At 38.0% G+C, this 26,584-nt stretch overlaps 2 protein-coding genes across 3 annotated transcripts in view; one reads left to right on the top strand and one right to left on the bottom strand.

Moving 5' to 3' along the window:
* Window positions 1-414: 414 nt before the first annotated feature.
* Window positions 415-25,110, top strand: SYCP2 (synaptonemal complex protein 2). Its single transcript, XM_063404264.1, has 45 exons — window positions 415-461; window positions 1,080-1,220; window positions 1,463-1,591; window positions 2,778-2,882; window positions 3,451-3,475; window positions 4,136-4,221; window positions 5,066-5,154; window positions 5,680-5,714; window positions 6,313-6,455; window positions 6,534-6,586; window positions 6,849-6,894; window positions 7,080-7,175; window positions 7,543-7,603; window positions 8,144-8,292; window positions 8,593-8,667; window positions 9,110-9,268; window positions 9,973-10,072; window positions 10,605-10,723; window positions 11,688-11,748; window positions 11,843-11,900; window positions 12,086-12,222; window positions 12,526-12,623; window positions 12,855-12,973; window positions 13,200-13,230; window positions 13,472-13,536; window positions 13,649-13,706; window positions 14,357-14,412; window positions 14,896-14,944; window positions 15,064-15,238; window positions 15,631-15,695; window positions 16,068-16,247; window positions 16,990-17,173; window positions 17,567-17,814; window positions 17,929-18,099; window positions 18,218-18,385; window positions 18,760-18,850; window positions 19,362-19,520; window positions 19,829-19,956; window positions 20,153-20,247; window positions 20,328-20,427; window positions 20,847-20,905; window positions 21,211-21,289; window positions 21,704-21,760; window positions 22,106-22,197; window positions 24,107-25,110. The coding sequence occupies exons 1-44, from the start codon at window positions 438-440 to the stop codon at window positions 22,172-22,174; spliced, it is 4,395 nt and encodes a 1,464-aa protein (XP_063260334.1). The 5' UTR covers window positions 415-437; the 3' UTR covers window positions 22,175-22,197; window positions 24,107-25,110.
* A 191-nt stretch (window positions 25,111-25,301) lies between these two features.
* The window catches only part of PHACTR3 (phosphatase and actin regulator 3), a 94,308-nt gene continuing 93,025 nt past the window's right edge, over window positions 25,302-26,584 (bottom strand). The window contains exon 13 of one of the 2 annotated variants that reach the window (XM_063404262.1): window positions 25,302-25,954. In XM_063404262.1, coding sequence (XP_063260332.1) covers window positions 25,939-25,954 — 16 coding nt within the window. In that variant the 3' untranslated portion in view covers window positions 25,302-25,938. The remainder of the gene's footprint in view (window positions 25,955-26,584) is intronic. The other variant, XM_063404263.1, reaches the window with a different exon arrangement.

Here is a 26,584-nt window from a genome sequence, read left to right as displayed (position 1 = left end):
CTGGTGACGGTCACTTTGAAGCCCGTCACTGTATGTATAATCAAGAAGTCCTTTTCCCTGCATCATATACTTGTGTTAAATGATTTAATTTTCCATTTTATGGGGAGGCCTTTGTGGAGTTTTGCTGTTGATTCTCCTGTCCTGTAACCTGATATTGACCTGTGCTCTTTCCCTGCTGGGACATCCTGAGGGTCCCCTCAGGCCCCTCTGTGCCTCCAGTCATGAAACTGCTCATTCCCTCCTCTCCTCTGCTTTGAGCAATTGTTTATCCGTGCAGGAAAGTTTCCTTATATCCCCCGGTGCTTAAATAGCATTTATACACCATTTATACACTGGCAACTTTGGAGTTTGTAATGTATTTTGACTGCTCCCCAGTGTGTTTGCAAAACCTCTTTTGATTGTTTCCTTTGCTGCAGCTGAGTTGGTGAATTGCAAAAATGCCAGCCAGGAATGAGATGCAGGTATGTGCTGATGGACAGGATATGAATATTGATTGTTTTAATTACTAGCATTTAATTGTAAGGAAAGTCTTCAGTGTGGCAGTGCAGTGTGCTAGGAAGAAATTTTCTTTTGACGTAGCTTAGTGCAAAGTAGGAGGGTGGAAAGCAAGGAGAACTGGAAATTGGTATTGATGAAAATAAATCAAATAAACATGCATTTGGCAGAGCTTAATCAACTGAGGTGATACTTAAGATCAAAATTTTGAAATCCAGTTTAATTGATTTAGAAAAAAAGGGACAGAACAGATAAGCTAACTCAGAAGTGTAAAATATTAAATATACCAAGTAATGGGCATTGATACAACAAACACTTCTGTAGGAATTTAGTTGTAACATGAAAAAACAAAAGCCAGTTAAGGCAAATAATGAAATCTCAGTGCATAAGTATTTGCAGGATTAATCTATTAGATATGGTGCTTTATACTCAAGGTTTTACACTTAATTATTTTGTGATTCAGAATATTTGCTTCAAATGCAGCAGGTGATTGTGTAAAACTTGCATCAAATCTGTGTTAATTAGCTGTGTTATATCAGTGTTGATCACGCAGTAATACAGTTGCTTTGGTATATTGCTTACAGTTTGAAAAGTTAATTGATGAAGCTGCAGGAAAAAAGGATTTCCAATCCTTGGAAAAATTTCTGGCCACAGAAGAATGTGAAAATGTCTCTCACAAATGCAGCAAACAGTTTGTCAACAAATTGGACAAGCTCCTGTGCTGGGTAAAGTAATCATTGCATCAAAACCATCCACACCAGCTTTGGAAGAGGGTGAAAAAGATTTTTATCATTTGGCTTGGTTGACACCAGGAGTTGATTTAAGAACTCAAAATAAATTTTATGAGTGAAATCTCTCCTTCAAGCTGCATTTAAGGTGGCTTTTGAGAACAAAAAGCGTCTGGTTAATTAAATGTGAGTTCTTGTGGGACTTCACATTAAAGATTATTTTGTAATTTTGATTTCAGGCACTTGACAAACAAGAAATCAAAAGCATTTCTACTTTAATAAATGCTATTCAGAAATGTGGGAGAAAAATCAGGATAGCAGGAGAGGATGGACTCCTAGCAATGATAAAACACGGTCTTGTTGGAAGGATAAGTAAAACCATAAAGCATTTTTTAACTTCTAAATAAATATATAAGCATAAAAAAGTGCATGAGCAGTGCTTCACTGAGAGCTCAGTGTTTGATCTGGTCCTTGATTGGGTTAGAATTAAGAATGTCCCATAACTTTGCAAAGAATTTAAATATTTAAATGTTCTTTGTCAAGTGATCCCGTGTAAAGGGATGCTGTTCTATCCCAGTGAGGGTTTTACAAATCATGCAATATATAATTAATTTAGATATGCTTACAGCAATTGAAACAAGGTGATATCTTTTCACGTGCTTTGTTACATTGCTTTTGACTCAGGAATTAGAATTTCCTGGTGCTGTTTAATTTTTGGGTTTGTTCTTTTTTTTGCTAATTCCCACAGCAGTGATTTTGTATCTGGTCTTGCAACAGATTCTAGTGCTATTCTGATTATTTGGTGTTATTTTAACCTGCATGTTAGATACATTAATTGTTTGTAACTCAGCAAAAACTGAACAACAACTTCCTTGCTGCTTTCACCGGAGATTTCACCCTGAAATTAATGAGAGAAAATGAATGGCAGTGTCTGATGAGAGTTACTCAATTGCTTTCTCATCTGCTTTAATAATAAACAAATAATAAATAAATAATATCATCATAATACACTTGCAAATAAGAAACAACTGTTGAACAACTACTGTTCCCACTAAAACTGATGTAATTTATTGAAGTTTAAGTTGTTTTAGTATGATAAACTCTATTTAAAGTCATGTAGAACTCGTTGTCTTTTCTTGTTTTGCAGTTACTGAAGTCTGTTGCTTTCTTCATTGGTATGAAATACATCACAAGGGCCCAAAATAATAAAACAAAATTAAGAATAAACAAAACCAGGGTGATAACTTTATGCTTGTAATCACACCATCAAACAGCACTCTTTCACTCACTTGTTATCGATTTTCAGCTGTTTTATCTGTGGTGGCAGGTGTCAAAGTAGATCTCCAGGTTTTGTGTTAAAAAATCCTTAAAATAATCTAATTTTGTTTAGCCTGAGTGAAGAATTTCAGTCTGGGGCTAACATCTGCTCAGCAGAGTGGGGATGCTGCTGTTGTTTTAATCATTGTAGAGTTTGTATAGCTTTACATAAGTAAAATACAAATCATTGTCCTTTTCCAGGGTATTAAAATAGATTTACTTTTGTTTTCCCTTTACATGGTCAATTGGTTTGAAAAGCTAAAAGGAATTTTGGTCCTCAGAGGAAATGAAAAGAATGAAATGCTTACAAGTCTGGCTGAAGATTTCTTCATCATGTTACTGGTAAAAATACATTGTTAATAAAATCTGTCAGAATTATTGTTACTAGTTTATCAAAGGACTAGTTTATAAAAGGACTTTAAATATGCTTCTATTTAATATCTTCCTGAAGTTAACATTACAATGACTGCTGAAATAGATCATAAATCATTTGGGTTAAACAGTTTGCTGTATTCATACTAATTTCTGTTCATGGCTGGCATCATGAAATAAAATTTGAAAAAACCAGTAACAATAAATATTCAGTGAACAAAAAAATTCTCATTTTGATCAAATTTTGATTACACCCATTATTGATATGTTAATCCAGTTCATCAGATCTGTGAGTTTTCTTCTCTTCATAAAAACTTTTGTCATTGGTGAAATAATGTCAGTAAATTGAACTGAAATACAAGTTTGGGAAAACACACTGGTTAGTAGAGAGCATCTCGTAGATTCTTTGTCAAGAACAAAATAATTTCAAAACCTTAAATGCTTTTTGATTACTTCCTTCAGGTACATGTTGCCTGATTTTTTTATGCTGTAATATTTTCTTTATCAAAATGATTTGTGTTGTATTTTTTTACTGCAGGTTGTGTGTGACAGCAGACCTGAAGGTGAGCTTAAAAAGCAGAAATGAGAATTTAAAATGTCTCTTTCAGAACACACAAAGGACCACATTTCTCATTGCTGTGACATCAGCTGTAGTTTGAGTTTCTCTGTGGACAGATTTCCTTGTAACTTGCTGTTGTCAGTAATAAAAAAGCACAATAAGTCTCAGAGAGGGCAAATGAACAGAGTTATTCCTAAGAAAAGTTGATTCTGAGGTCCTGTCACAGCTCAGCCCAGTGATCCTTCCTCATTGTCCTTGTCCTTGTGGATGTCACCCTGCCCTCACCTTTCAGAGTGACACTGAGGAGTCCCTACAGCCTGGTTGGTGTCATGGTCACAGTGGAACTTTCATTTCCTTGGCCTGGGGGATAAATTCCAGCACCTGAGTTGTATCTCAGAGAGCTGAGTGTAGGATTGACCAATTACATTTAAAAATTAATAATCTCCTACCCAGGGGAATTGCATAGTGATGCACAGGAATGGAAATATGGTTACTATAAATTGAAATAACTGTTCTGTTCTACATAACACTAATCCTTGAGAAAAGATCAGACATGCTGTCTTTTATTTCTAAATGAAAATTAATCCTTTCCCAGATGTTTATGAGGGGGCAGCCTAATACACTCTTGAACAACTCCTTGATTTCTTTCTCTCCTGTTTGTTAGGTAAAATGCAAATACTAGAGAACTTTGTTCTGAGAACGTGTTCCCTCATCACTGATGCAAGAATTAATATTTATGTTCAGCAGGAGGTAAACATCCTTCTTTCTAAGCAGCACTGTCCTGGTTAGTGTTAACAGACTTTGTGGAGACAGTCATTAACTGTGCAGATGCTACAAAAAAGAGATTATTCTGGTGCTCTAGGATCAGAAGGATTGTGTAATGTTTCTCTGGGAATGTTTGTTGTTGTTTATATGTTGGGGCTGTTTCAGATTACTGACCTGTGGTGGTGGGGCTTATTTGTTTGTTTGTTTGTTGGGTTTTTTAAAGAGTAAATTACAAAATAGTGATATTAAAGTTCTGGTAAGGAAGCTGTATAAAAGCATAGGAAAAATGTGCTTTACAAGTGCTGGACATAGGATTAAGGTTGTTCACTGTAAATTCTTTAGTTACTTGCAGGGAATTTGCATTCCTTCCAGTACAGTCCAAATTTCTCCTGTTTATTTTAGTAACCTCAGGTTGTCAGGGGATTTTCCCTGTAAAGAAAGGGAGAGGTACAAAAAAGTCTTCTCTGGAGACTGCTTCCCTAAAGGAAAGGCTTTTTTATGCTAAATTAAGGTACATTATAGTTCAACAATCAACTGCAGACGGAACTCTGGCTTTGGAAGATTGTCTGTATTTAAACCTGTAAATGAGAACTGTTGAACTACTGTTCCCATTGAAATGAAGGTAATTTATTGAAATTGGGGTTGTTTTAGTGAGATAAATACCATTTAAAGTCATGTAGAACTCACTTTTTCTTGTTTTGCAGTTACTTAAGCCTGTTGCTTTCTTCAGTGGTATGAAATACATTACAGGGGCCCAAAATAAGAATAACTCAAAGTTTAACAAACTTACTTTATATTTAATCTTGCTCCCTTTTCCTACTCTTCTTAGGTAATAAAAAAACTGAATTTACTGCTTGACAAGATCCCTCGAGATGCCAGGAAAAAGATACTTTCTACAAAGGAGATGTTACTTGTCATGTAAATGATCTTCAGTATAATTTTTGTACCATTCCATCATTTGCAGAGTTGGGAGGTGGTTTTTACTAAGCTGTTGTGCAGATTAGTCCCTGTTTAACTCAACTTCTGCACTTGCTGTTGAATTCTCAGTGGCAGTGGCTGTGGACAGGTATTCTCATGGGTTATTCTCCATTAGAAGCCTGAATTTTCCTTTTTCTCAGTTTGAATCAGGCTTCTCCCCATCCCAGCTGTCATAAAACAATTGAACTCCTATTTGTAAGGATGTGCTTAAAGCACAGTGAATCACTCACTGGAAGTCTGGGCTGCTCACACTGGAAATTGTTCTACAGCACTTCAGAAAAGCAAATAGAATCTAAATTGTATCTGTCAGGTGATTCAGTCCCCAAGCAGTGCTCCCAGAGGTGTTTTCAAAACCCCTTGGAAGTTTTACAGTTCTGTGGAATCAGGGCTTTGTCTCATGCATTGAAAGTTTATAATGAACATTTCTGCTGGGCCTTGTTGATGAAATGTTCCTTTGTTTGGCAGGAGTGAAATGGGCAAGACAATTTTGGATGCTGGAGGTGAGCATGGGACTTAATTTAGTATTGAACTTCTTAAAAATTAGCTGCAGACCTCTTAAGAAACCAAACAAGGCATTTGGAAGCTGCAGAATGTTGTGATTAAGGTTATCTGAAAAATAGAAATAGTGCATGAGAACAGTCTGCAACCTGGAATGTTCCTGTGTGTTCAGTGTATGGAAAACTCGTTGAAGTTTTTGGTTTCCTCTAGAATAAAAGTTTTCAAATAGGAAAAAAGATAAAGAAGTGAATCTTGGAGGCTGTGAGCTGTGACCATGGGTAGCAGTGCTGTAACCTCCCTCAGGATCACTTTGGTATCCTGCAATTTCCAGCTCAGAGAGATGAAAGTTGAAAACCTCTCTTGTTTAAACCCCTGGTGTGGCTCTGACAGTCCTGGAAAGTTTGGTTGGTTTCATTTTGAAAAATACCTCGTTTAGTCATCATTATTCCCATACTTCTTCTTCTAATTATCCTTTATGAGCTACATATTTCGATCTAATGGGCCCTAGATTATGTTCAGCACTGCTCCCCCAGTTCCTGACAATATTTTCCACCCCAGTTGTTTAAATCTGCTCTTGCTGTGAATTACGTTGTGCTGCAGACTATGACACACAAGTGGCCATCACAGAAGCTCTGTGCAGGATGGTGTCAGAGAAGCAAAGGGGAATTCTGGCCTCCCAGTGGTTTCCCATGGAGTTTGTGTCCACTGCGTTTAAAGGAATTAAAGATTCAGAGTTTGAGACAGTAAGTCACATGAAGAATATTTCTGGGGAGGGAAACCTGCATTTTACAATCCTTTAAGAAGTTTCTATGTTTTGATAGGATTGCAGAAAATTTCTTAACCAAGTGAATGGCATGCTTGGAGACAAAAGAAGGTAAAACTGATTTGTTTTTAATGCTAATATATATATATATATATATATATATATATATATATATATTTTTTTTTTTTTTTTTTTTTTAAATTTTATGTTGTGATTAAATTTCATGTTACTTCCCTGGTGTAAAAATAACTTTGATTGATGGGATCTCTAAGTCTCTGAAGTTTGTGAAAACAAAATCCATTTGCTATGTTCATATCTGCAAAATTTATTAACAGCATTGTAGAATACTTGAAAAAATATCCTTTTCTTACAGGGTTTTTACATTCCCATGTTTATCAGCATCTCTTGATAAGCAGGAGGTAAGGTTTTCTGCCTTCTAGTTACAAAAAATTAGAGATAAAATAAGATAATTACGTTTTTTTAGAAATGTACAAATAGGCATGGACTGAAAGTTTGTCAGGGTTCAAACCAACATGAAGCTTCTTAGCTGGTAGTAATCAGTGCTCTCTGCTCTTACTGTTTTATCTCATTCTTTTTGTTTTAGCTGCAGATACCATTGGATGAAAACCTGGAAGACTTTTGGATTGATTTCAACACTGGCAGCAGAAGTATTTCCTTCTATGTGGCAGCAGAGGATGAAGTAAGCGGAGTTTTGTCTCCCACTGTGTTATCCTGAGACAGCAAATACAATTCCTTGGAATGTGTCAGGTTTATTTCCTCATGTTCAACACGTTAAACTTATGTGTGCATTCTGATGTTGATAAGGCTAAAAAAAAATCCAGGTTTTGTTGATATTTAGAACAAATAATTTCACATTTCACATAATGCTGTTTGGGAATAGTTTAACATGTGCATAGTGAGCAATAGTGAAGCACAAGTTCCTGTCACTCTGTAACAGAGGTTTAAAAAGTTGGGAATTTGTCCTCACTGAATGACTTTGATCACTGGATTTGTTGTAATTGTAATATAATACTTCTCTGGTTTTCAAAATGTATTTTTCATGTAAGGATCATCAGTGGGAAACAGTCATTATACAGGAAGAAGATGTCAACATGTACAGCCTGGAAGGTATTTAAACTCAAAAATGGGACCTTTTGTTGTATTTTAACTTCAATCTAATTTCAAATTGATTCAAGTACTGACTTAATTCTAGCAAAGCAAATTCTCACTGAAAATATTGCAGGAACTGTTTTTATCAGGGTCAAAATTGCACTGCAGTCACATCTGCACTTTGGGCATGCTGGTGTGATTTTAGGAAAATAATTTAATAATCATGTCTTGGAGTTGTTTCAATACAAAATAAAGCATAAGACAATGACAGGTAACAATATTCCTTTTGAACTTGTTGGAACAGTAAATACCTGTAATTTGTTTGCAGCTATAGTAAATAACAGTCAAAGAAAATTCTGCAGAATATTATACAGATTAACTATTTCTAAAAAAATAAATTTTGAATTTTTTAACAAATAAAATTATTGTAGATAAGGGGGAATTAAGTAAAATATTAATCTTAGTACCTGAACTGAAGAATGTTGTGTGTTGACAAAGTTTATATGAGGTGCTGTTAAATTGAAATGAAACCGCTTTTCAAATTTTGTTTTTGTCCAGAAAAAGATTCAAATAAATTATTAACAATAGATCTAAAAAGCCCAATGAGTGTGGGCACTCTTGAAGGAGAGAAATTTCTTTTATATTTTGATTCTATCTTGGAAATCAAAGACGTGATCGTAAAGATTTATGGATTTCATAAATGTAAGGTAAGATTTAAACACCTTTTTGAATAGTTTCTAATTGATTCCAACTCAATGTCTCATTGCCATATGAATGTTGCAGCTGTATTTAGTAAAACATTTTTAGCAAGCCACACTTTACTCATTGTAACAAACTGCTTTGTCCTGAAGTGACTGAGGAACTCCTGAGCAAAGAAACTGTTGTGAACTTGTAGAATCTGTTTTCCTCTGTAATCTGATTTCAGACACTTATGATCTCTCACTTAAATATTTGGTTTCTTGTTTTAACAAAGAGCAAAGTGTCTATTTTGACTTCTCCCTTTGCAGGATTTCAGCAAGAAGCAGTCTGCATCAGTGGCCAAAACAAGTGTCCACGTTGTCTTTGATGAAAGTGGATCACAGGTATCCTACCAGTGTGCTGAGATGGTTTCTTGGGTTTGTTTAATTAGTCTGATTAGTCATCATTTATAATCATTCACAGTAAAAACAAAGACTTTAAAATATCAATAAATAGAGGTAAGTCTAAAGCCAGGTAAGTGGTGTCTATTAAATATGTACTGTTTTTTTGGGAGAGATATTATTATCCAAATCATAGAATAAAACAGACAAATATGCACAGGGCAAGTTCTTTTATGTGCATTTACATGAAAACCCATCCTTGTGTTTTCAAAATTAGCAATTAAGTTGGAATTTTCTCAAACTAAAAGTCTGTAACCTCTGAAGTTTATCAGAATCTCCAGAGGGGTAAGTGTTACTTAGGGTAAAGAAGTTGCTTGTGTAAAAATTAAATATTATAAAATCCAAATAATGTATACAAATTAAAAGAAATTAAAATGTTCTATAGGTTCTGGTACCAGAAAGTCAGCTGACACCAGGTTTGAAAGAAAAATCTGGAGAGGAGGAGGAGAAAGTCAGTAAATACAAAACTCAGCAACCTCCTGTAAGTTTGAGGACTCAGAGTAAAAATAACAGTCAAGAAAAACTCAGAGGTGATTCCTCCAAGGTAAGTAGGATTGTCAAAACCAAAAGGAGTAGAGAGAAAATGCATATAAATTTAAATATTTGTAATATTTTTTGTCTAAATCCCTTCTTATCTGACAGTTGGAATATAGTTAGTACTGTAATAAGGGTTTGATTGTTTTTCTTATGACTGGACATTAAGCTATAAAAATCCTTTTGCTAAAAAATTTGTTAGTATTTTGAAACTACAGAAATAAAAAGGAATTGTTAATGATCTTTAGACCATGGTGCTCTGAGAATTCTCTTTAAAGAGAAGGTTTTGATGAAGGTTTTGAACTCAGATGTTCCAGTATGGAAAAGTCAAGTGTGGCCTGAGGGACTGCTGGGGAGGTGCTAAAAACAAAGTTACTGTGTCTTCATGGTGGGTGTCCTGCAGCAGTTCATAAACCTCTTTCTGCTTAGTTTGTAACTCTGCAGAATCTCCAGGGAATCCCTTGGTGAGCAAGGGACAGGATTTGTCCATACTTCATTGAATTAATTTAGAAAACAAAAACCATGAATCTCAGTTTAAAAATATTTAGTTGAAATATAACAGCAAAAATCACATTACCTTGATGTCTGCAGCAGCAGCAATTGACACTCCAATAATGGAAAGTGTCAGGAGGCTCTTGGCAGTAAATTTTCTGAATTCTTGTGCTGTCATTCTTAAATCAGTGCATTACAGCCAAGTTCTCTCTGTTCCTCAAGATAACTCCATCCCGCAAAAGGAAAGTGTCTGAGGCATCTGTGCTCATTCCTGGAACCACGAGTGTGTCCACAAGGAGCCCACTGTCTTTTGTCAGCACATGTAAGTTTGCAACTGCTTTCAGGGTAAAAATACACTAGAAATGGACTCTGAAACTCAGGCATGAACTGTGATCCTTGGCAGAGCGGGACATGAAGAGGAGAAATGACAAAATCTCCTGAGCAGGGCTTTAAACTTGAACTGTTTAAGGGCTGCTTGCTCCATAGGCAGGGTGTGGGCCAGGGCTGCACTGCATTCCCAACAGCTGAGACTCACCTGGCACCTCTGGAGCCAGCTGAGAACACAGCAAAAATACAGTGAAGTCTTTAAATAGAAACGGAATATTTTCTACCAGAGCCAGCCTGTATTAAGCTTTGTTTTTGTCTCCAGACATCCACAGTCTGTGGGCTTTTAATTTGCACATAGCAGAGTTGGAATCAACTCTCATTAACTCAATTAAAGGTCCATAAGAGGCTGGTATCAAAATTAACCAGCTTTTGTTGGAGTTCATGGAATAGCTGTGATTGTGGGCAAAACTCTTCCTGTTGTAATGGGAGAACTGGTGGAGTCCTAACACATCTCTCTTTTGTTTCAGCCACTCCTTTTAAAGGGAGATTTAAATTGCCTTTGGAAATGACCAGCTCTACTAAGAGGTCTGACAATGATGCAGTAAATGAGAGCAGAACAAAGAACTTCTATCAGGAACCTCCTGACGTATGCATGTCCTCTGTAGCCAAGTCTTTTTACTTAGAATAATCTTTATTTCTATTCTAATTTGTTCCTAGTTCATGTTTTAAAGAGCTACAGTTTTACAGTCAGCAAGTCACTTTTAGAAAATAGTATGTTTTACTTTATTGCATTGTGTTTTCTCGCCCTCTAGATTTCAGGTTTAACGTGTTTGAAGTCAGACTGAACACTGGCAAAATCAGGCCAAATTTGCATTCACCCATCAGTTCTGTCCCAGAGTTAACTTCCTGTTTTTGGAACCTCTGTTCTTCCTTTGTGTGTAACAGGAGAAAGGAGCATGCAATAATTTCTGATAGATTATGCAGTAGTGAAATAGTCAGAAAACACGGAGTACATTCAGCTGTGCTTTTGAAATGATGTCTTCAGCTTGCAGCATTTAAAGCGTTGGGGTTTTTAGTGCATTTTTGATCAGGCATCCACTACTATAAAACAAAACTGCATCACCGTCACTGACCTGCAGTTTAAGTATATTTTGAGTATTTTTTCTTCCTGTTGAACAATGACTATAAAATAATATTTTATATTTTTTCTGGTTGGGAATGTCTGCCTTGCTCAGATTCAGTTTGAGCCCCAGACTGTGGGACTCTGAAGCATTTTTTGATACAGCCATGCTTTGGAAAAAGCTTTCATGTACAGAATGTTTTGTTTAAAGCATTTCTTTGGCTTCTATGGGCTGTAACTGGCAGTGTTACTCACTGTGCTTTTTGACGTGGGCAGAGATGCACAGTAGACAATGGATTTTGTGAAACAGAGCAGATCAGGAAGTCAGATATCAGGAATGAGGCAAAAATACATGGGAAGGTACTGGAACAGCACTTCCATGAAATGAGAAAAAGAAATTCATGTTTTATTAGAGAAAGCACAAGTTGAGGAGGTTGTACTGCTTATGGTACTGCACTAATATTTCCTTTTGGGTGTCATTCCACTGCAGAAAACGTGTTCTGAGGAAGTTTCAAAAATTGTACAAGAGGCCACAGAAAAGCAAACTTTAGGCAAGTAATTTTACAAGCATTGATAGTGCTTACTTTTAAAATTTTAATTTTAATTTTGCCATAATAATTGACACCAAATTAATGTCTCATTTAGATGAAGTGTTAGATATTGTTCCTGATTCTCAGCCAGTGGGGAGAAGCAGCAAACCTTTGTAAGTACTGGAAAAGAATTCCAAGTCATTGTTGTCGCTGACTTTGAAGGAGAATTTTCAAACATTACCAGAATTGATATTTTGTTGCAATGTAAAATGCTTTGATATCTCTGATATAGCCATTTTCCTATTTTATGATAATTAAGACTCAAGTTCTGACAGTAGGCTGGTGTTGTCTTTGTTAGGCTGCCTGGTCTTTTGGAGACTTCTTTTAATAAAACCGAAACATGGAAAAAAAGAACATTCCCTCTTCCTGCGAAGAATATAACAACTGGGGACAAGCAAAATGCAAATCCACCACTGGCACGTGCATCTCATGCAGGTGATGGTCACACTTGGTCAACTCTTACTCCCAAAAACAGATTCAGAGAAATAACTTGCAGTGATTCTTTTTTTTCCCTTTATTACTATTGGCAGTGAGAGAGCTGTGAAACAAAAAGCATTTATTCAGCTTTTTGAATTACCTCTCCAGATAAACAAATGAATAAAACAGAACCAAGAAAATTAAATTGATGCCATCCTCAGTAGAGAGTCAGTGTTGATTATCTGGAACAGAAACTGTTAAATACTAAAGGGAACAATATTGAAACTACTACTGAATCATGGTTTAAAACATTTCTTTCAGCCAGAGTGTCTGACACATCCTTGCATGCTGATCTTCCACAAGAGGACCCTGATATTCTCCTCAGAAAAGAAACTACAAATCCAAAACAGTCAAAGACAGTGAGAGTTTCTTACCTTTGTTTCTTCCACTTGCAATTAAGAGAATTGTCCAATTTTTAGTGTTTCAAAATTGGTGGGTTTACTGTCATGCAAGGGAAAATGGTTTTCAAATGTATGTAATTTAATCCATTAGGAGACATTTAATGAAGTTTACGGGGGTCTTAGGAACATGAAGTTCTGTTTGCAGCTTTGTTCTTCTGTTGGGTGTTGAGTCTTAAACTGTTTTTATAGAAACCAAAGTCTAAAGAAATGGCAGATGCAGCCAAATCGCTGATCAGTAAAATCAGTGAGAGATACAGAGACAGGAGTGATGAGAAGAGCAAGGCAAGAGAGTCCCTGGGCTTTAACAGGTACAGTGTGAATTATTCCTTGTGTGCCTCTGGCTGGCTCTGTGATGTACCCACAAATGCTGATAAATGAAAGGGACTGGGCTCTTTTAATCCATCTTTTAATTGACGTTGTGTTGAAATACATGAATAAATTTACTGGGTTTGATTAGGTGTTTTTTTATATATAGGCAGTTTTCTAATGCATGTTATCTAATTAGTATTTAACAAAATGTATCTTTATTTTTAGGACACATTTAAATAAATCCTGGATCTCCAAGGTAACACATTAGTGCTTTTGTTAGAATTGTTTTTAATAAGTGGAAGTCATTAGGTGTAAAAGGAAAGTTGATAAATACCATTGAATATTAAGTATCTGTAGATGGTAATGTTAATTATGCATTGACTGCAGATCTGTTTTGCCATATTGAACTGTTGCTAATCAACCCGATTATCTTCATGATGAATTTGCTATGAATGCACAGTCTAAATTTGAGGAGCTAACTTTTCATTTATGGATAGGAAGAAGTTCAGGACAGGACCCTAAAAACGGCCTCTTTTCTTAATATAACTGCTGGCCATGTTCTGTAAGTAGTTCCAACATTTTCAAACACAGTTTCTGGTTACCCACGCCTGACTGTGTGAAAGGTTCATTAGAAATTGTCAGTCACAAAATTGATCTCTGTGTCTCTTTGACAGGGATGATGTCTACAACTTTAACATCAGCGGGTTTGATGAGCCTACAATCAAGCTTGGAGTAAGAAATAACTGAAATTTCTCTGTTACGAGTAGAATAGAAAGGAAATCAGTCAAATTTTGTCTACTTAAAGTATAATTAAGATTTGAAACTTCAAATTGTATCAGTGAACTAAGTGAGAAAGAAAGTTTGCCCTGTAAATAATCCAGCATTCTCAAATATTGAGCAATATCCTCTGTCTTAAGATTCTGGCCACTTCAGGTTGTGATGATATTTCTCCTGAATTAAGAATTAAACAGTGTGTTAGGAGTATCGTTATCTTAAATTATCCTGAAAACATTATTGGCATCCTCCTAATCCCCATTTTAGAGACATCTTTGTCCAGATGTTTGAGCTAAAAGAAAATCTAATGATGATAAAAGAACAGTTTTGCTTCTTGTGGCTCAGAGGAGTGAATTGGGGAAGGCTTGAGGCAGGTGGGTGGGAAGTCTTGTATTGCTTTGAGATACTGAAAGCTTCAGTCAGTTGCTGTTGGTTTTAACTGTCAGTAAATAAATTCCAAGATAGAAATTATTACCCCTTAATTGCTGAGTGTAAAGACTTAGAAAAAAATCTCCTCAGCAGTTACTGGCTGACAGCCTGTTTAATTTTGTACAGATTCTATAACCAATGAAAACCTTCATTTGTTTCTTCCCTATTTGCATTTTCAGATCCAAGAACTGCGTGTGACTGAGCTGAGTGTTCATGCAGAGACAAACAGAAAAGGGTAGGATGTTCTGTTTTAATTGCAGATTATCCCAGTACAGCCTGCACTCTCCAGCAGGCAGTCACAACATTCCAGGGAATGCTGCAGGATAAGAATGTCTGTGCAATAAACATCGCTCTTTTCTCCTTGCTGTTCCATCGTGGTCCTTTGGGAAGGTGATAGAAAGGGAAGGATGTGTTCCATGAAGGAAATAGTTCTCCTCATGGAGCACTGCAGGAGAGAAACTCCTGAACAGAGGGGGTGGGGTTTGGTTATTGATCCTCCTGGAAAGGGCTGTGCTGTTACTGTGTACTCCTGCTGATACTGGGACACAAACACAGCTTTTAGGATTTAAGGTGAACAGGTAATTCCAAAATAATGTGGAAACAAAAATAGGTACCGTTGTTTGAATCTTAATCCAGATATCATGGGAATGGTAGAAAGCTTTAGAACAACGATTTTAAAATGTTCTGTTTAAAGGTGGGTTTTATTTCTCTGATTAAGGAACACAGCCATCAATAAATCCAGCACAGAAGGGAAAGAAGGAAAAAAGGTAAGGCTCAGATTTTTATGGATCAGCATAGCTTGTCCTTCTGCCTTTAAATACCAATTCTGTAAGCAGAATGTATAAAAAATTAATCAATAACTTATGAAGTTTTTTGGGTTTTGTAGATGAGAAACAATCGAGACAAGAAGCATCTCTTTAGTGACTCAGACACAGAGAACAGAGGGGATGACAGCAAGACAGAGATTAGTTGGCTGCAGGAATCCAGGAGGAAACCTAAAGCCCAGATAATTGATTACAGTAGAAGTAAAAAATCAGGGAAACCAATGGGCACAGACAAAAGTAAGAATTATTTTTTCATATTTCTGAAGAATGCTGCAGTAAGTTTGTCCACAGACATGAAGTGCACAGCATGGCACGTGCTGTGTTGCAAATATCATATATTTTTGTTGTCTTGTTTCCAAGCATAAAGAATTTTCAAATTAATTCTAATAATTTATAAAGATCAGTTTACATAAATTCTGTATTTGAATGTGGAAAACTATAGGAGAATGGGACAGGTACAAGTCGTTGTCAATTAAAAAAATGTGTTTTTCAAAATAATGGGCTGAAAGCAGTTACTGAATCAATCACTTTGTGGGCAGGAAGATGGTTCTGTTATTTTACAGCTAAAACTAACGTCAAACATTTGAATATTTTCCTGATTTTTCAACCTTCTTGTATTGTAACTGCAGATAAATCCTCTGAATCTGCTTGGTACATGGATAAAGCTAAAGGCAAAAATACAAATAAGAAAAAGGTAAATGTAAATCTGTAACTAGAATTTTAATATAGATTAAAAATCTCTTCACTTCCCCCAGAAACTTTTTTAAAATAATTTTTTAAAATAATTTTTCATACATATGTGACATTTCTCCCAGATCACTTGTTAAATACAGTTTATTCTTTTCAGGTACTGTATTCCTTTCATATAATATTTAGCTGGATTTTCAGTCATGACTGAGTTAGAATGATTTTGTACATTGGGTGCTGTTTTTAGTAGTTGGATTCTCTGAGATTTGGTAAAGTTAAACCTTTCTAGTTTCAAGTAATTAAACCAAGTTTATGCCATTTTATCTTATGTATGTATTAATGGTTCTTGTTAACTAAAGATTGTTTTATTCTTCCAAAGACAAACAAATGTAAACCCCAGAATTCAAAAATGGATGAAACAATAGTAAAACCCACCAGAGAAAAACTCCCTCGAAGAGCAGCAGCAACAAAAAATTACAAAGAACCTTCCAGTTCTGAGTCTGAGAGTGAGGAAGAGATTCCAATGTGCACCTCCAAGGAGGAAAAATCCAAAATCCAGGTGTGCAGTTCCACTCTATTATTAAAAACCCATCCCTGCCATGTTTTTCAAACTCTGCTCTGCTTTGTACTTGGTACTCCTGAGTTTTAAGTGCCCAACAGAGGCAAATTGAAGTTAATTTTATTATTGTTAATATTGCCCCCTTTTTAATGATGAATATTGAGCTGCAAAGAAAATCATTCCTAAATAATCTCAAGTCATAATAGATTTGGGGTTCTATTTATCAGATTTATTCTGCTGCAAAGAATTGCTGTGTGCTGTATTTGAAAATGTGACAATATTTTGAAAATGTCCTTCAGTGGGAGGATTTAGTGAACCAAATCTCATTGAGCTGATGTGGTGCTGGTAAAGCTGTGTCAATACATTTTCTGAATATCCAAATGGATTTTTAGTAAAGGAACACTGGTTGCTAAAACATTTTCCTTTTTTTAGCATAACATGTCAATATCTATGGAAAGGTTTCTAAACTTCATTCATTAAATCCTGAAACATCAGTAATTACCTCCAGTAGTTAAGTACTTGATAAGAATAGAAATTTATGTGTTGAGTTAAAGAAATTCAGTTTATATATGTTGGAAAACCTGATCTGCTTATGGATTAAGGTATTTCTAATGATGATCCTTCTGCTTGATGAGTGGTACCTAGATAATAAATCTGTATTTCCAAACCAGGACACTCCCTTTATCAGCCTTTATGGACACTGTGGTTACAAAGGTGTTTATATAATTTTGTGTTTTATTAGAAATACATGAATGGGGCAAGCAAGGATTGCAGGCAGCCAAAGGTGCTGCAGATTGAAGCTGTGGAGCCGAAGAGAGTGGAGAGCTTTGTGCAGAGAGCCCTGCTCAAGCCCAGGAGTCCTGCAGAGCACAGGGAAGTGGAAATGCCTTCAGCTGAGAGCCCTGCCTCCCTTGAGACCATGAGATGTGGGTATTTTCACTTCTCTTTTCCAGCAGTACTGAATCAAGAGGTGCAGCTCAACCGAGGGTTATCAGGGCAGTGCAATTTGACATTGATTTTAAAATGAGATGTCCCAAATTCCAGTTGTTCCACATAATTTAAGGCATTGTATTAGTATGTCACTAACTCTTCAGTAGGTTGGTGCAGTTATTTGACATCAGGGTGACACAAACACATCATGTCAGTGTTAGAACAAATCTGGTACTGCTGAAAGTGGCAGAGGGGAAAAGGGCAGGGCCTGTGCCCAGTTCCACACATCTGAGCCCCGGAAATCCCCGGGGCTGTGCAGGGAGCAGAGCGGGGCTGTGGCTGCCCGGGAGCTCCCGCTGCCGGCGCTGACAGCGCAGGAACTGTTCCAGGTGCGGAGGGAGTGTCGGGAGGTGGCAGCCCAGAGCACAGCTCCAGCCAGAGGTCGCTTGGCCTGCAGGAGTCACCGCCAGAAGACAGGGAAGTGCTAAACTCTGAGAGAGGAACCTCTCCCGGTAATTTCTGTCCACAAAACAAGAGTATGCAAGGTCTGGCTGTAACTCAGTCCCCTGAGACAGCAGCTACAAAGTTCACGTTTGGAAGGAAAAGCTTCTCACCAGTTTTAACTGAAGCATCTTTGGTAAGAGCATTAACCTTTCTCTGGATTTGTTCAACTGAAATTGTTCCATTTGGCTGCCAGCTGATTTTTGCTTCTCCTCTCAATAACGTTTGGGGGTTTTTTGTTCCTGTGCAGCTCAGCTTAACCACATACAAAACTGTCAGTGGTAAAAGTTCCAAGGGAACTGCAGCAGAAACCTGTAAGAATAATGAAGATTCCAGTTTCCAGCATAGTTTTTTAGACACATTTTCTGTTAAAGGAAAGCTTCAGGATATCACTAAACCTATCCCCAAAAATAAGGAAGAGGTATGTTCCTAAATTCTTTGCTCTTCAGAAGAGACCTGCAGCTCTTGGCTTTATCAATTTACAGGTGAGCTTTAAGGGACATCTCCTTTCAATAATGATTTTTTTTCTTTATGTGCAGCTCAGCTTAACAATGTATAAAGCTGACAGTGGACAACGTGCAAATGGAGCTGTGCTGGAAACAGAGAATAACAACGGGGATTCCAGTCTCCAGTCCTGCTTTTCAGACACGCTTTGTGCTAAAGGCAAACTGCAGGATGCCACCAAACCTCTCACTAAAAGTAAAGAGGTGAGTTAGGACAGGCCTTGCTCTCCAGAAGAGAGCTGCAGCTTGGCATCTGTTACCTCCTTTCCAGGTGCTGAGGGTTAAGGGAAATGCATCTCAGTGTTTAACACAGATTTTGGGACCTGCTAATAGTTAATTTTAAATATTGGAGATAAGTTAGATAATTGTTTATGATATGGATGCAATGAAAGAATGATATCCCAACAAGATCAGTTACAATTCATATTTAAAAAAAATAACCAAGAGTAAATATTCTCTGAGTGACTTCCAATAAAAAATTAATTATTTTTCACAACATAAATGTGAGTTTCTGATGGAGACTTCAAAAAGCAATTTAATTTGGAAGCTGGTAAATAAATCAGTGACTTTTCTTTTAGGATTGTGTAGCACCATCCCCACTGTCTGCTTGCAGCAGGAGTAGAGTACAGTCCTGGATTAGAGAACCTTATTCCCCCCTGAATGAGTCAGGTACAGACATTTGATTTAAAGCAAAAGACTTCCTATGTGTCTCCATAAGGGTTAAGAAAAATGTTTTACTTGGCATAATAACATGGCCAGAGTTTTTTAATCTTCTTCTATTTTATATATTTTCAGTATTATTCCATTTTTTACTCTTTTTCTCATTTTCTCTGCTGTTTTAATTATCCCCAAAAAACTGAAGATCAGGCTCAAAAATGCACCTTTAATAAAGAGTTAATTGTGCTCTAGATAAAAAGTTAGAGGCATTCCTACTGATTCTGGGAAGAAAATGGGGATAATGTTTTTATGAGAAAAAATCCCAGACTTGCTCATCAGAGTTGAGTTGAACGTGCCCTCTATAAATGTAATGGTTCTTAATTTCTATATAACTTTCATGTTTTAAAGCCAAGGTACATCCTCCTAGAGTTTGCTTCTACCATAAACCTTCTTTATCTTCCCATCTCGTTGTTCTAAATAATAATAATGCCAAAATTCAGCTTTGTTCCCATGTTTATTGAAGGGCCAAGTGTACAGACATTCCTCAAACGAACTTACCACAGTGCCACAGAAAGCAGCTCTGAGGAGGCAGAAACAAGCAAAGAGGAGGAAAAGAAGGGAAGGAGAAGAAGTTTACAGCCCAAAAGATTATTTAAACCAGATGATGCTGCTACTTACAGAGGTTGGTCATGGACTGACAGTGCAAAGTTTTAAAATAATGTGACAAATTCAAGTTATAACAATGAAACAGAATATCCATAAAAAGGCATTTTACATGTTAAAGCAAAGAATAAAAAAATTACTAAATCTTTAGAGACTGGATCCATATAAAAAGTTAGAAAATTGATCTGAAAATAGAAACTGGTTCCAGCCATCCAATTGGTTATATAATTAATTTATTTAGAACAAAAGCTGTTCTAGGCCCCGTGCTAACTTCAGACTGGGGACTTTATAAAACTGAATTTGACTTTATGTTTTTCTTCTCTTCAGTGTCTGAAAGTATCTCCACTCAATCTGTAAATGACCTGTCTGGTTTGGATGGGGAATTCTGGGGGCCCAATTGCTCAACCATCAGCATTTGTCAGCAGCTCCAGAAAGAATTTACCAAGAAAATTGAGGCAAGACCCTTCATGTGCATCACTTGGGGGGTACAGGAGCACACGGATGGCAGCTTGGCTTGCACCACACAGTTACATTTTTAAAAGGGGGTTTGTTGTGATATTAAGCAGTTAGAGTACTGAACATATTACAGGGTTGGGGGTTTTTTTCTTGAAGTGCAAATAATCTGAATTTCGTGTTAAAACCTCCTCTCAGAGCCGCTCCCGGAAAATGGACAATTTTAGTAAGCAAGCCCTGAGAGCTGCCCATCAGCATTTGGCAACAATGAGCCACCAGCTCCATGAATGCAGGTCAGTAATGGCAGAGCTCTGTTAAAACATCTAAAATGTAATTAATACCTTCTGCAAGTAACCTGGTTTGTTTTTGGTAGGATCAGGCAGTTGGACAAATTTCATTTTACTCTCACTGAGGAGCTTGAGAAATTTGAAAAGGACTCTCAGTCCCTGAAAGTCATGGAAAAAGAATTCTCGGTTTGTATTTTAGTTGTTTGATCATGGGTGTTCTCCTGGAATCTGTAGATAATTCACATCATCTTTAATTTAATCATTAAGTTTGATTTTCAAAGCCCTTACCTTTTTGCTTCTAGTTGGGTCAAATTTCAAACAATGCATTTGGGGTGTCAGGATGCTCTCACAATCCCAAGTCACTGTGTTTTCCTGCAGGTATCCACAATAAGAATTCCTGTATGGTTTCCCTCCTACAATGAGCTCTAAAAGTGCTTTAATTAATGGGCTGGGTTTTCCAGCTCCTGTGGGGATGTGTAACTCCTGCCCCCCTTCTCTGTTCAGTCTGTGGTTGTCATTTTGTTTATATTAGAAATTAATGACTTTTAGTTTGGAAAATCAGTTCCCATTGATTAGCATCTCTTAATCTTTTTTTTTTTTTCCAGACCTTTTGGAAAAAGCATTCCCACACTTTTAGTACATACATGAAAAACGAGCAGCAGAGGTCAGTAGGGTTCACTAATCCTGATTTGTGTTCTGTTCACTTGAGGGAGATCAGCACAACTCCTCTCTGCAACTCCTTCCATAAAATAGAGATGGTTGATGAGAAAAATTAGATTGAAATGTTCATGTAATTATTCTCCAGCTAAATTTCTCTCCATACCTGAGGGAGTGTTCCAGCAGTAACAATGGTGGGGATATTTATCCATGCTTTAAATGCAAATTGACTCCCAACAATGGGATGTCTTTGTGCTCTGTGTAGGAAATCCTTACATAGCAAAGCTGCTTGACCTGCCTTTATTTCTTTAGAATGCAGATTCTTAAAACTTCCTTTGAAAAGAATATCTGCTATTCTGTTGGCTCTGAAGAAAATGTTTTTACTTCAGAGGTATGGTGAACTTCTGTTTTGCTCATTTTAATAATTCCTTAATTGTACCCACAGATTCCAGTATTAACTTTTTCCCTGAAGATTTTATCCTCAGCCTTATATTAATGATACATAATATTTTTTAGCTTTTGCCATAAAATACCCCTGAATTTCACAATACTGAGTGTTTATGCCTAGATTTCACCCACTGCAAGGTGTGTGCAGTTATCAGGACCAATTCTGGATTCTGAGACTTTGATTATTGGGGTTACTCATCCAAGAAAGCAAAAATTAAACCCTCCTTTTCCATAGGCAGCTTTACATCTCATGTGCACCTGTATCTCTTGGTTATGAGGCATTTAGGGATGTCACTGTTTGCTTGAAAATGTGGTGGCAGTTGTGAGCAGAGGAGATGCATTCAGTGTCTTTTTGCAGATGCATCTGATGAAAGAAGACATAAAAGAACTCCAAGAGAAATTTCTAAAAGAAATGGTAAATAAATTTATCTTGTCCTCTTTTTTTTTTTTTGCAGTTTGAACACTAAATTACTAAAATTTTGATTTCTAGTCCCCTGTCAAAAATAAAAATTAGTCAGAATGCAAATATCACTGATTAATTAGATTTAAAAATCACCTTACCTGGGTGATGGGAGCCACAGGAGATGTGAATGGACTCGTTTAGTTCTGAATCTTAATGCTGAAAGTGAAATCTTTGATATGTTAAGCAGCATATGCAGTGCACCAGGATTGAAATACATTAAATAAAACCTGCCTTTGTCACAAGCATGTGATAAATGTTGTCAGTGCTAAAAGTGATAAATGTCATTTTTTTGTTCAGCAAGAAGAGGAGCTGTGTAACGTTCGCAGGGGATTGCAGACCTTGTTTCAATCAAAGGCAGAGTTCTGAACGGATTCTTCCTGAAATTCCAGGTGAATATTGACACTTTTGTAATGGAGAATTTGGTAACTTATTCTTCTTTTTCTTTTTATTTAAACTCAAGGAAACTACTGTTTTGAAAGCACATTTTCCTTAATAATATTAAAAGTCTGTGTGGATAAGACTTACCCACTCACCTGTGAGATCTGGAATTATTTTACTGGGTGTGCTAAAATGTAATATGTCATTTTATTTTTAGCACATGCTAAATAAGTCTTTAACAATTTTTATAGGTTACTTAAGTGACTTGCAGAGAAATCACTTTGAATTGCACTTTGAATCTACATTTTGGTCTGATCTAGAATACTAGCCAGGAATTATTTAGGCACCAAACCACCTGGTTTGATCTGAGTCCTGTTTGTGGTGTTGGACTTCAGGAGCATTTTCTGAGAGAGAACACTCTCAACTCTTGTTGGAACCGTGTTGCAAATAATTCTATTAAACAAGTCAAGAAAAACAGGTGCTGTTCTGTTGGGTTTATAACACAGTGTCATTGTTATTTGGCTTTAAATCAGTAAGAAGCCAGAAAAAGCTGCTGTGCAAATATTTGGGTAAGGATTTTAAAGCCATAAGACTGTTTTGTCTCTGGAGATAATTACAGTGAAATTTCCAGTAAATAATTTGCTCCACTCGTCCCATTTACCTCCGTGTACAAATGTTTTCTGGTTTTTTGTGGTTTGGGGTTTTTTGAGCCTGTGCTCACTGTGATCTCCACTAGAGGGACTCCGTAAGATGTTAAACTTGTCTTTCCACTGAATTTAATCTGAATGAAACAGCTCTTGTCTCTAAACTGCACGAGGTTTTAAAAGAGCACCGCAAGGCCCAAATTCTTTCTTACAATGAGGCCACGTGGGAAAAATAATATTACTGCCTTGTTTTTAGTGAGTGACAGGAACTGTGCACTGCAGGCCTGTTTCCATTGGGAGGATGGGAAAGAGCAGCACCCCTGAGCCAGGTGTGCCCTCTGAGGTGAGATCCCGAATTCCTGCGGGAACTGAGCACAGGCCACGGCCCAGGGAGTGCCCAGACACCTCCACAGACCCCGCCAGGAGCAGGCAGAGCTCAGGGCCAGGGGCAGGGGCTCTGGATTGTCACAGGCTGTGCCCAGTGCCAGGGGCAGTGGCTCTGGATTGTCACAGGCTGTGCTGGGGCAGTGGCTCTGGATTGTCACAGGCAGTGCCTCCCCCAGGGGCAGTGGCTCTGGATTGTCACAGGCTGTGCCCTGTGCCAGGGACAGTGGCTCTGGATTGTCACAGGCTGTGCCCAGTGCCAGGGGTAGTGGCTCTGGATTGTCACAGGCTGTGCCCAGTGCCAGGGGCAGTGGCTCTGGATTGTCACAGGCTGTGCCCAGTGCCAGGGGCAGTGGCTCTGGATTGTCACAGGCTGTGCCAGGGGCAGTGGCTCTGGATTGTCACAGGCTGTGCCCAGTGCCAGGGGCAGTGGCTCTGGATTGTCACAGGCTGTGCCCAGTGCCAGGGGCAGTGGCTCTGGATTGTCACAGGCTGTGCCCAGTGCCAGGGGCAGTGGCTCTGGATTGTCACAGGCTGTGCCTCCCCCAGGGGCAGTGGCTCTGGATTGTCACAGGCTGTGCCTCCCCCAGGGGCAGTGGCTCTGGATTGTCACAGGCTGTGCCCAGTGCCAGGGGCAGTGGCTCTGGATTGTCACAGGCTGTGCCCAGTGCCAGGGGCAGTGGCTCTGGATTGTCACAGGCTGTGCCTTCCCCAGGGGCAGAGCAGAGGCCGGGCTGGCTGAGGAAGGATCAGAGCGAGGGCAGGAAGGAGCCACTCACAGCCACCCCAGGGTCCAGGTGCAGCAGTGACACAGCTCAGGGGCACTGTTTGACATTTAAAAGCTGCTCTAAGTTACCCTAACAATTTTTTTTCTTTTTATTGTGTTTTTCAGCATATTTTTAATGTGTTTTATATCGTATTTATTGCCAGTGGAAGTGTGCATCCCTGCTGAACAGGCCATGCTGTACATGGATTATTAGCCAAGCTGAGTTTGTAGTTTGCAGTGGCTCATCTGCTCTCCTCAAACTGAAAACGCTCCTTCTGAAGAAACTTTGCTCTCCTTTGTGTTTAACCTTTTTGTATATTTTGCCTGGACTATCATTATATTGTTGTTAAGAATTAATCCTATACTATTAATAATAAAATGATATATAATATATGTATGTTAAAAGGCTAGTTATGATGTTACATATTTCTGTGAAAAGCCAGCAAGTTAAAAAATTACAATAAAGAGGAAAAAACCCATATTTTGGATCAAGTGATGGAGTCATTCAAGTCTTCAGCTGATAGTCCAGTAAGACAAACATTAAAATGTTGCCACCACCTCTCCCAGGAGTCCTCAGTTCCTTCTGCCACTGCCCTGGCACAGACTTTGTGTTGTGTCCTCACCTCCATCCCTGACAGTTCCTGCAGGAGCAGCTCCCGTTCCTGGGGCTCCATCCCCGCCTGGGACAGAGCTCACGCTCAGTGTGGGGCTGTTCCCCACCTCACAGCAATTCAGCAGTACAAGCACGTTGACAGACTGCATTTTATTATTTTCACACTTCATGGAGATCATCTCAATGAAGCTACAGGACCAAGAATGCCTTTGCCAAGTTTTTAACACTGAATGCCTCCCTAGCATGGCAGCACTGCAGAGAAATGCTTGCACAGGAGTGGATTCACCCTTTTGTTCTCCTCATCACATGTGGTTTCCAGCTATCAATGTGTTCTTTTTCTCACAGGTATTTTTTTAGTAGTACTGAGGAAATCCTCAGGTGCTTCTCCATGTCAGACATTATTAAAATGTCTGGCTTTACATTTTTCTCAACCAGTTCTATTTGCTTTGTTATTAGCATTTAGTAACTTTTTCCTTCTTACTGTCAAGAAAGCATTAAAACCATTTGTTTGCTAAACGTCAAAGTCCATTGTTACATTTCTGCCTCTGGTCATCCAATTGAGTAATTTTTAATAACAGTGAACCAAATTGTCATTTTTAGAGCCTCAACTGGTGCAGAGTGACAACCAGCTTATGCTATTCCACAAGATGGAAAATCTTAGCTGAGATCATCCTTTTACAGACTCTGTGTTGATGAAGAAGTCAAATGGGTTGGTGCAAAATAATTATAATCTCTTCCCAACTATCCCTGGGAAAAAAAAAGAGCTTTAGGAAACATGTTCATTTCCTGCAATAAGTAGTCATTTAATTAAAGAACAAAAGTAACAGGAATCAAAAATGCTTGCAGCTGTGATTCTGTTAGACAGTATATAAAAAAGAATGAAATTATAATACATTAAATTAGTTTTTAGGACATGAACTTAGGTGTTTTACAAACTAATTGTGGTAAGTTCCAAATGTCTTGTCAAGGTAATACTGGATGCCAGAGTGTCCTGTGGGTTTATGTCAGAGGCCTTGGAATGGTGAAGCTGTACATGCACATCTCCTTTCCAAGGCAGCTGCAGCCCAGTCCCACACCGCTGGCAAAGGAGAGGAGGAGGCTCTTCCAAGCAGCTTCACTTGAGGCTTTCCAGCAGCTCGTCCCACTGCACAGGCCAGACTCTCCTGCCTCCAGAGCCCGGGGCTGGCGTCTGTCCCCAGGGGCTGCAGAGGCGTCACTGCAGAGTCCTTGTGTCACATCAGTCCAGGGAGCCTGCACTGAACCTCAGGGAAGGCTCCAGTGTTCCCTGATGTGTGTTCAGCAGCAATATCAAAAGTAAAGACAGATTCTTCTCAGAAGAAAATTTCTATGGCCTGTGAAATCTAGGAGAAAAGAGAGACATTTTTCAAACCACTTTGCAACAGAATTGAATTTTTTTTATTCAATTATTTTATGTTAGATTAACAAAACTTTTACAACCCCACAAAAGTATTCTGATTAAAGGCACAGTGACAGTGCTGAAGAATATCAGCACTCTTCATTTTCCCCAGCACATTCCCACCCCTGTGCCATGACCACAGTGCAGGTACAGCCCTCAGGGCCCAGTGTCCCTTGTTTACATTTCTTTGGGAATGCAATTGCAGATACAGGTATGGAGTTGACATGGTTTTGGGTTTTTTTTAGTAAATGAAGCCACAGTTTGTCATTGGTAGCAATATTCTTCATTGTGCAGCGATCTTGTTCTTTTTTAAGAGTTCAGCAATGTTGAAAAGCTTTGTAAAGTATGAGATACTCTTGGTGAAGTGTTGGATAGTCTTGTGAGTCTGGAATAAATATTCTCCTTGCTCTATAAGCTTGTTCTTTTGGCTGGGATCCATAATTAAAGCCCCAATCATTTGTAATGCCCTAGCACTAATTGTAAATTGGAAGCCTGTTTACTCCTAATATCCTGAACAAATTTCAAAATCTCTCATTATCATTTACTCCAACTCCCCAGGTAGCTGCAATTAGGA

Source organism: Prinia subflava, chromosome 8, assembly GCF_021018805.1.
Source record: "Prinia subflava isolate CZ2003 ecotype Zambia chromosome 8, Cam_Psub_1.2, whole genome shotgun sequence".
In the NCBI taxonomy this organism is placed as follows: domain Eukaryota; kingdom Metazoa; phylum Chordata; class Aves; order Passeriformes; family Cisticolidae; genus Prinia; species Prinia subflava.
Note: the sequence above shows the minus strand (reverse complement) of the source record. Positions and strands in the feature narration are given on the sequence as shown.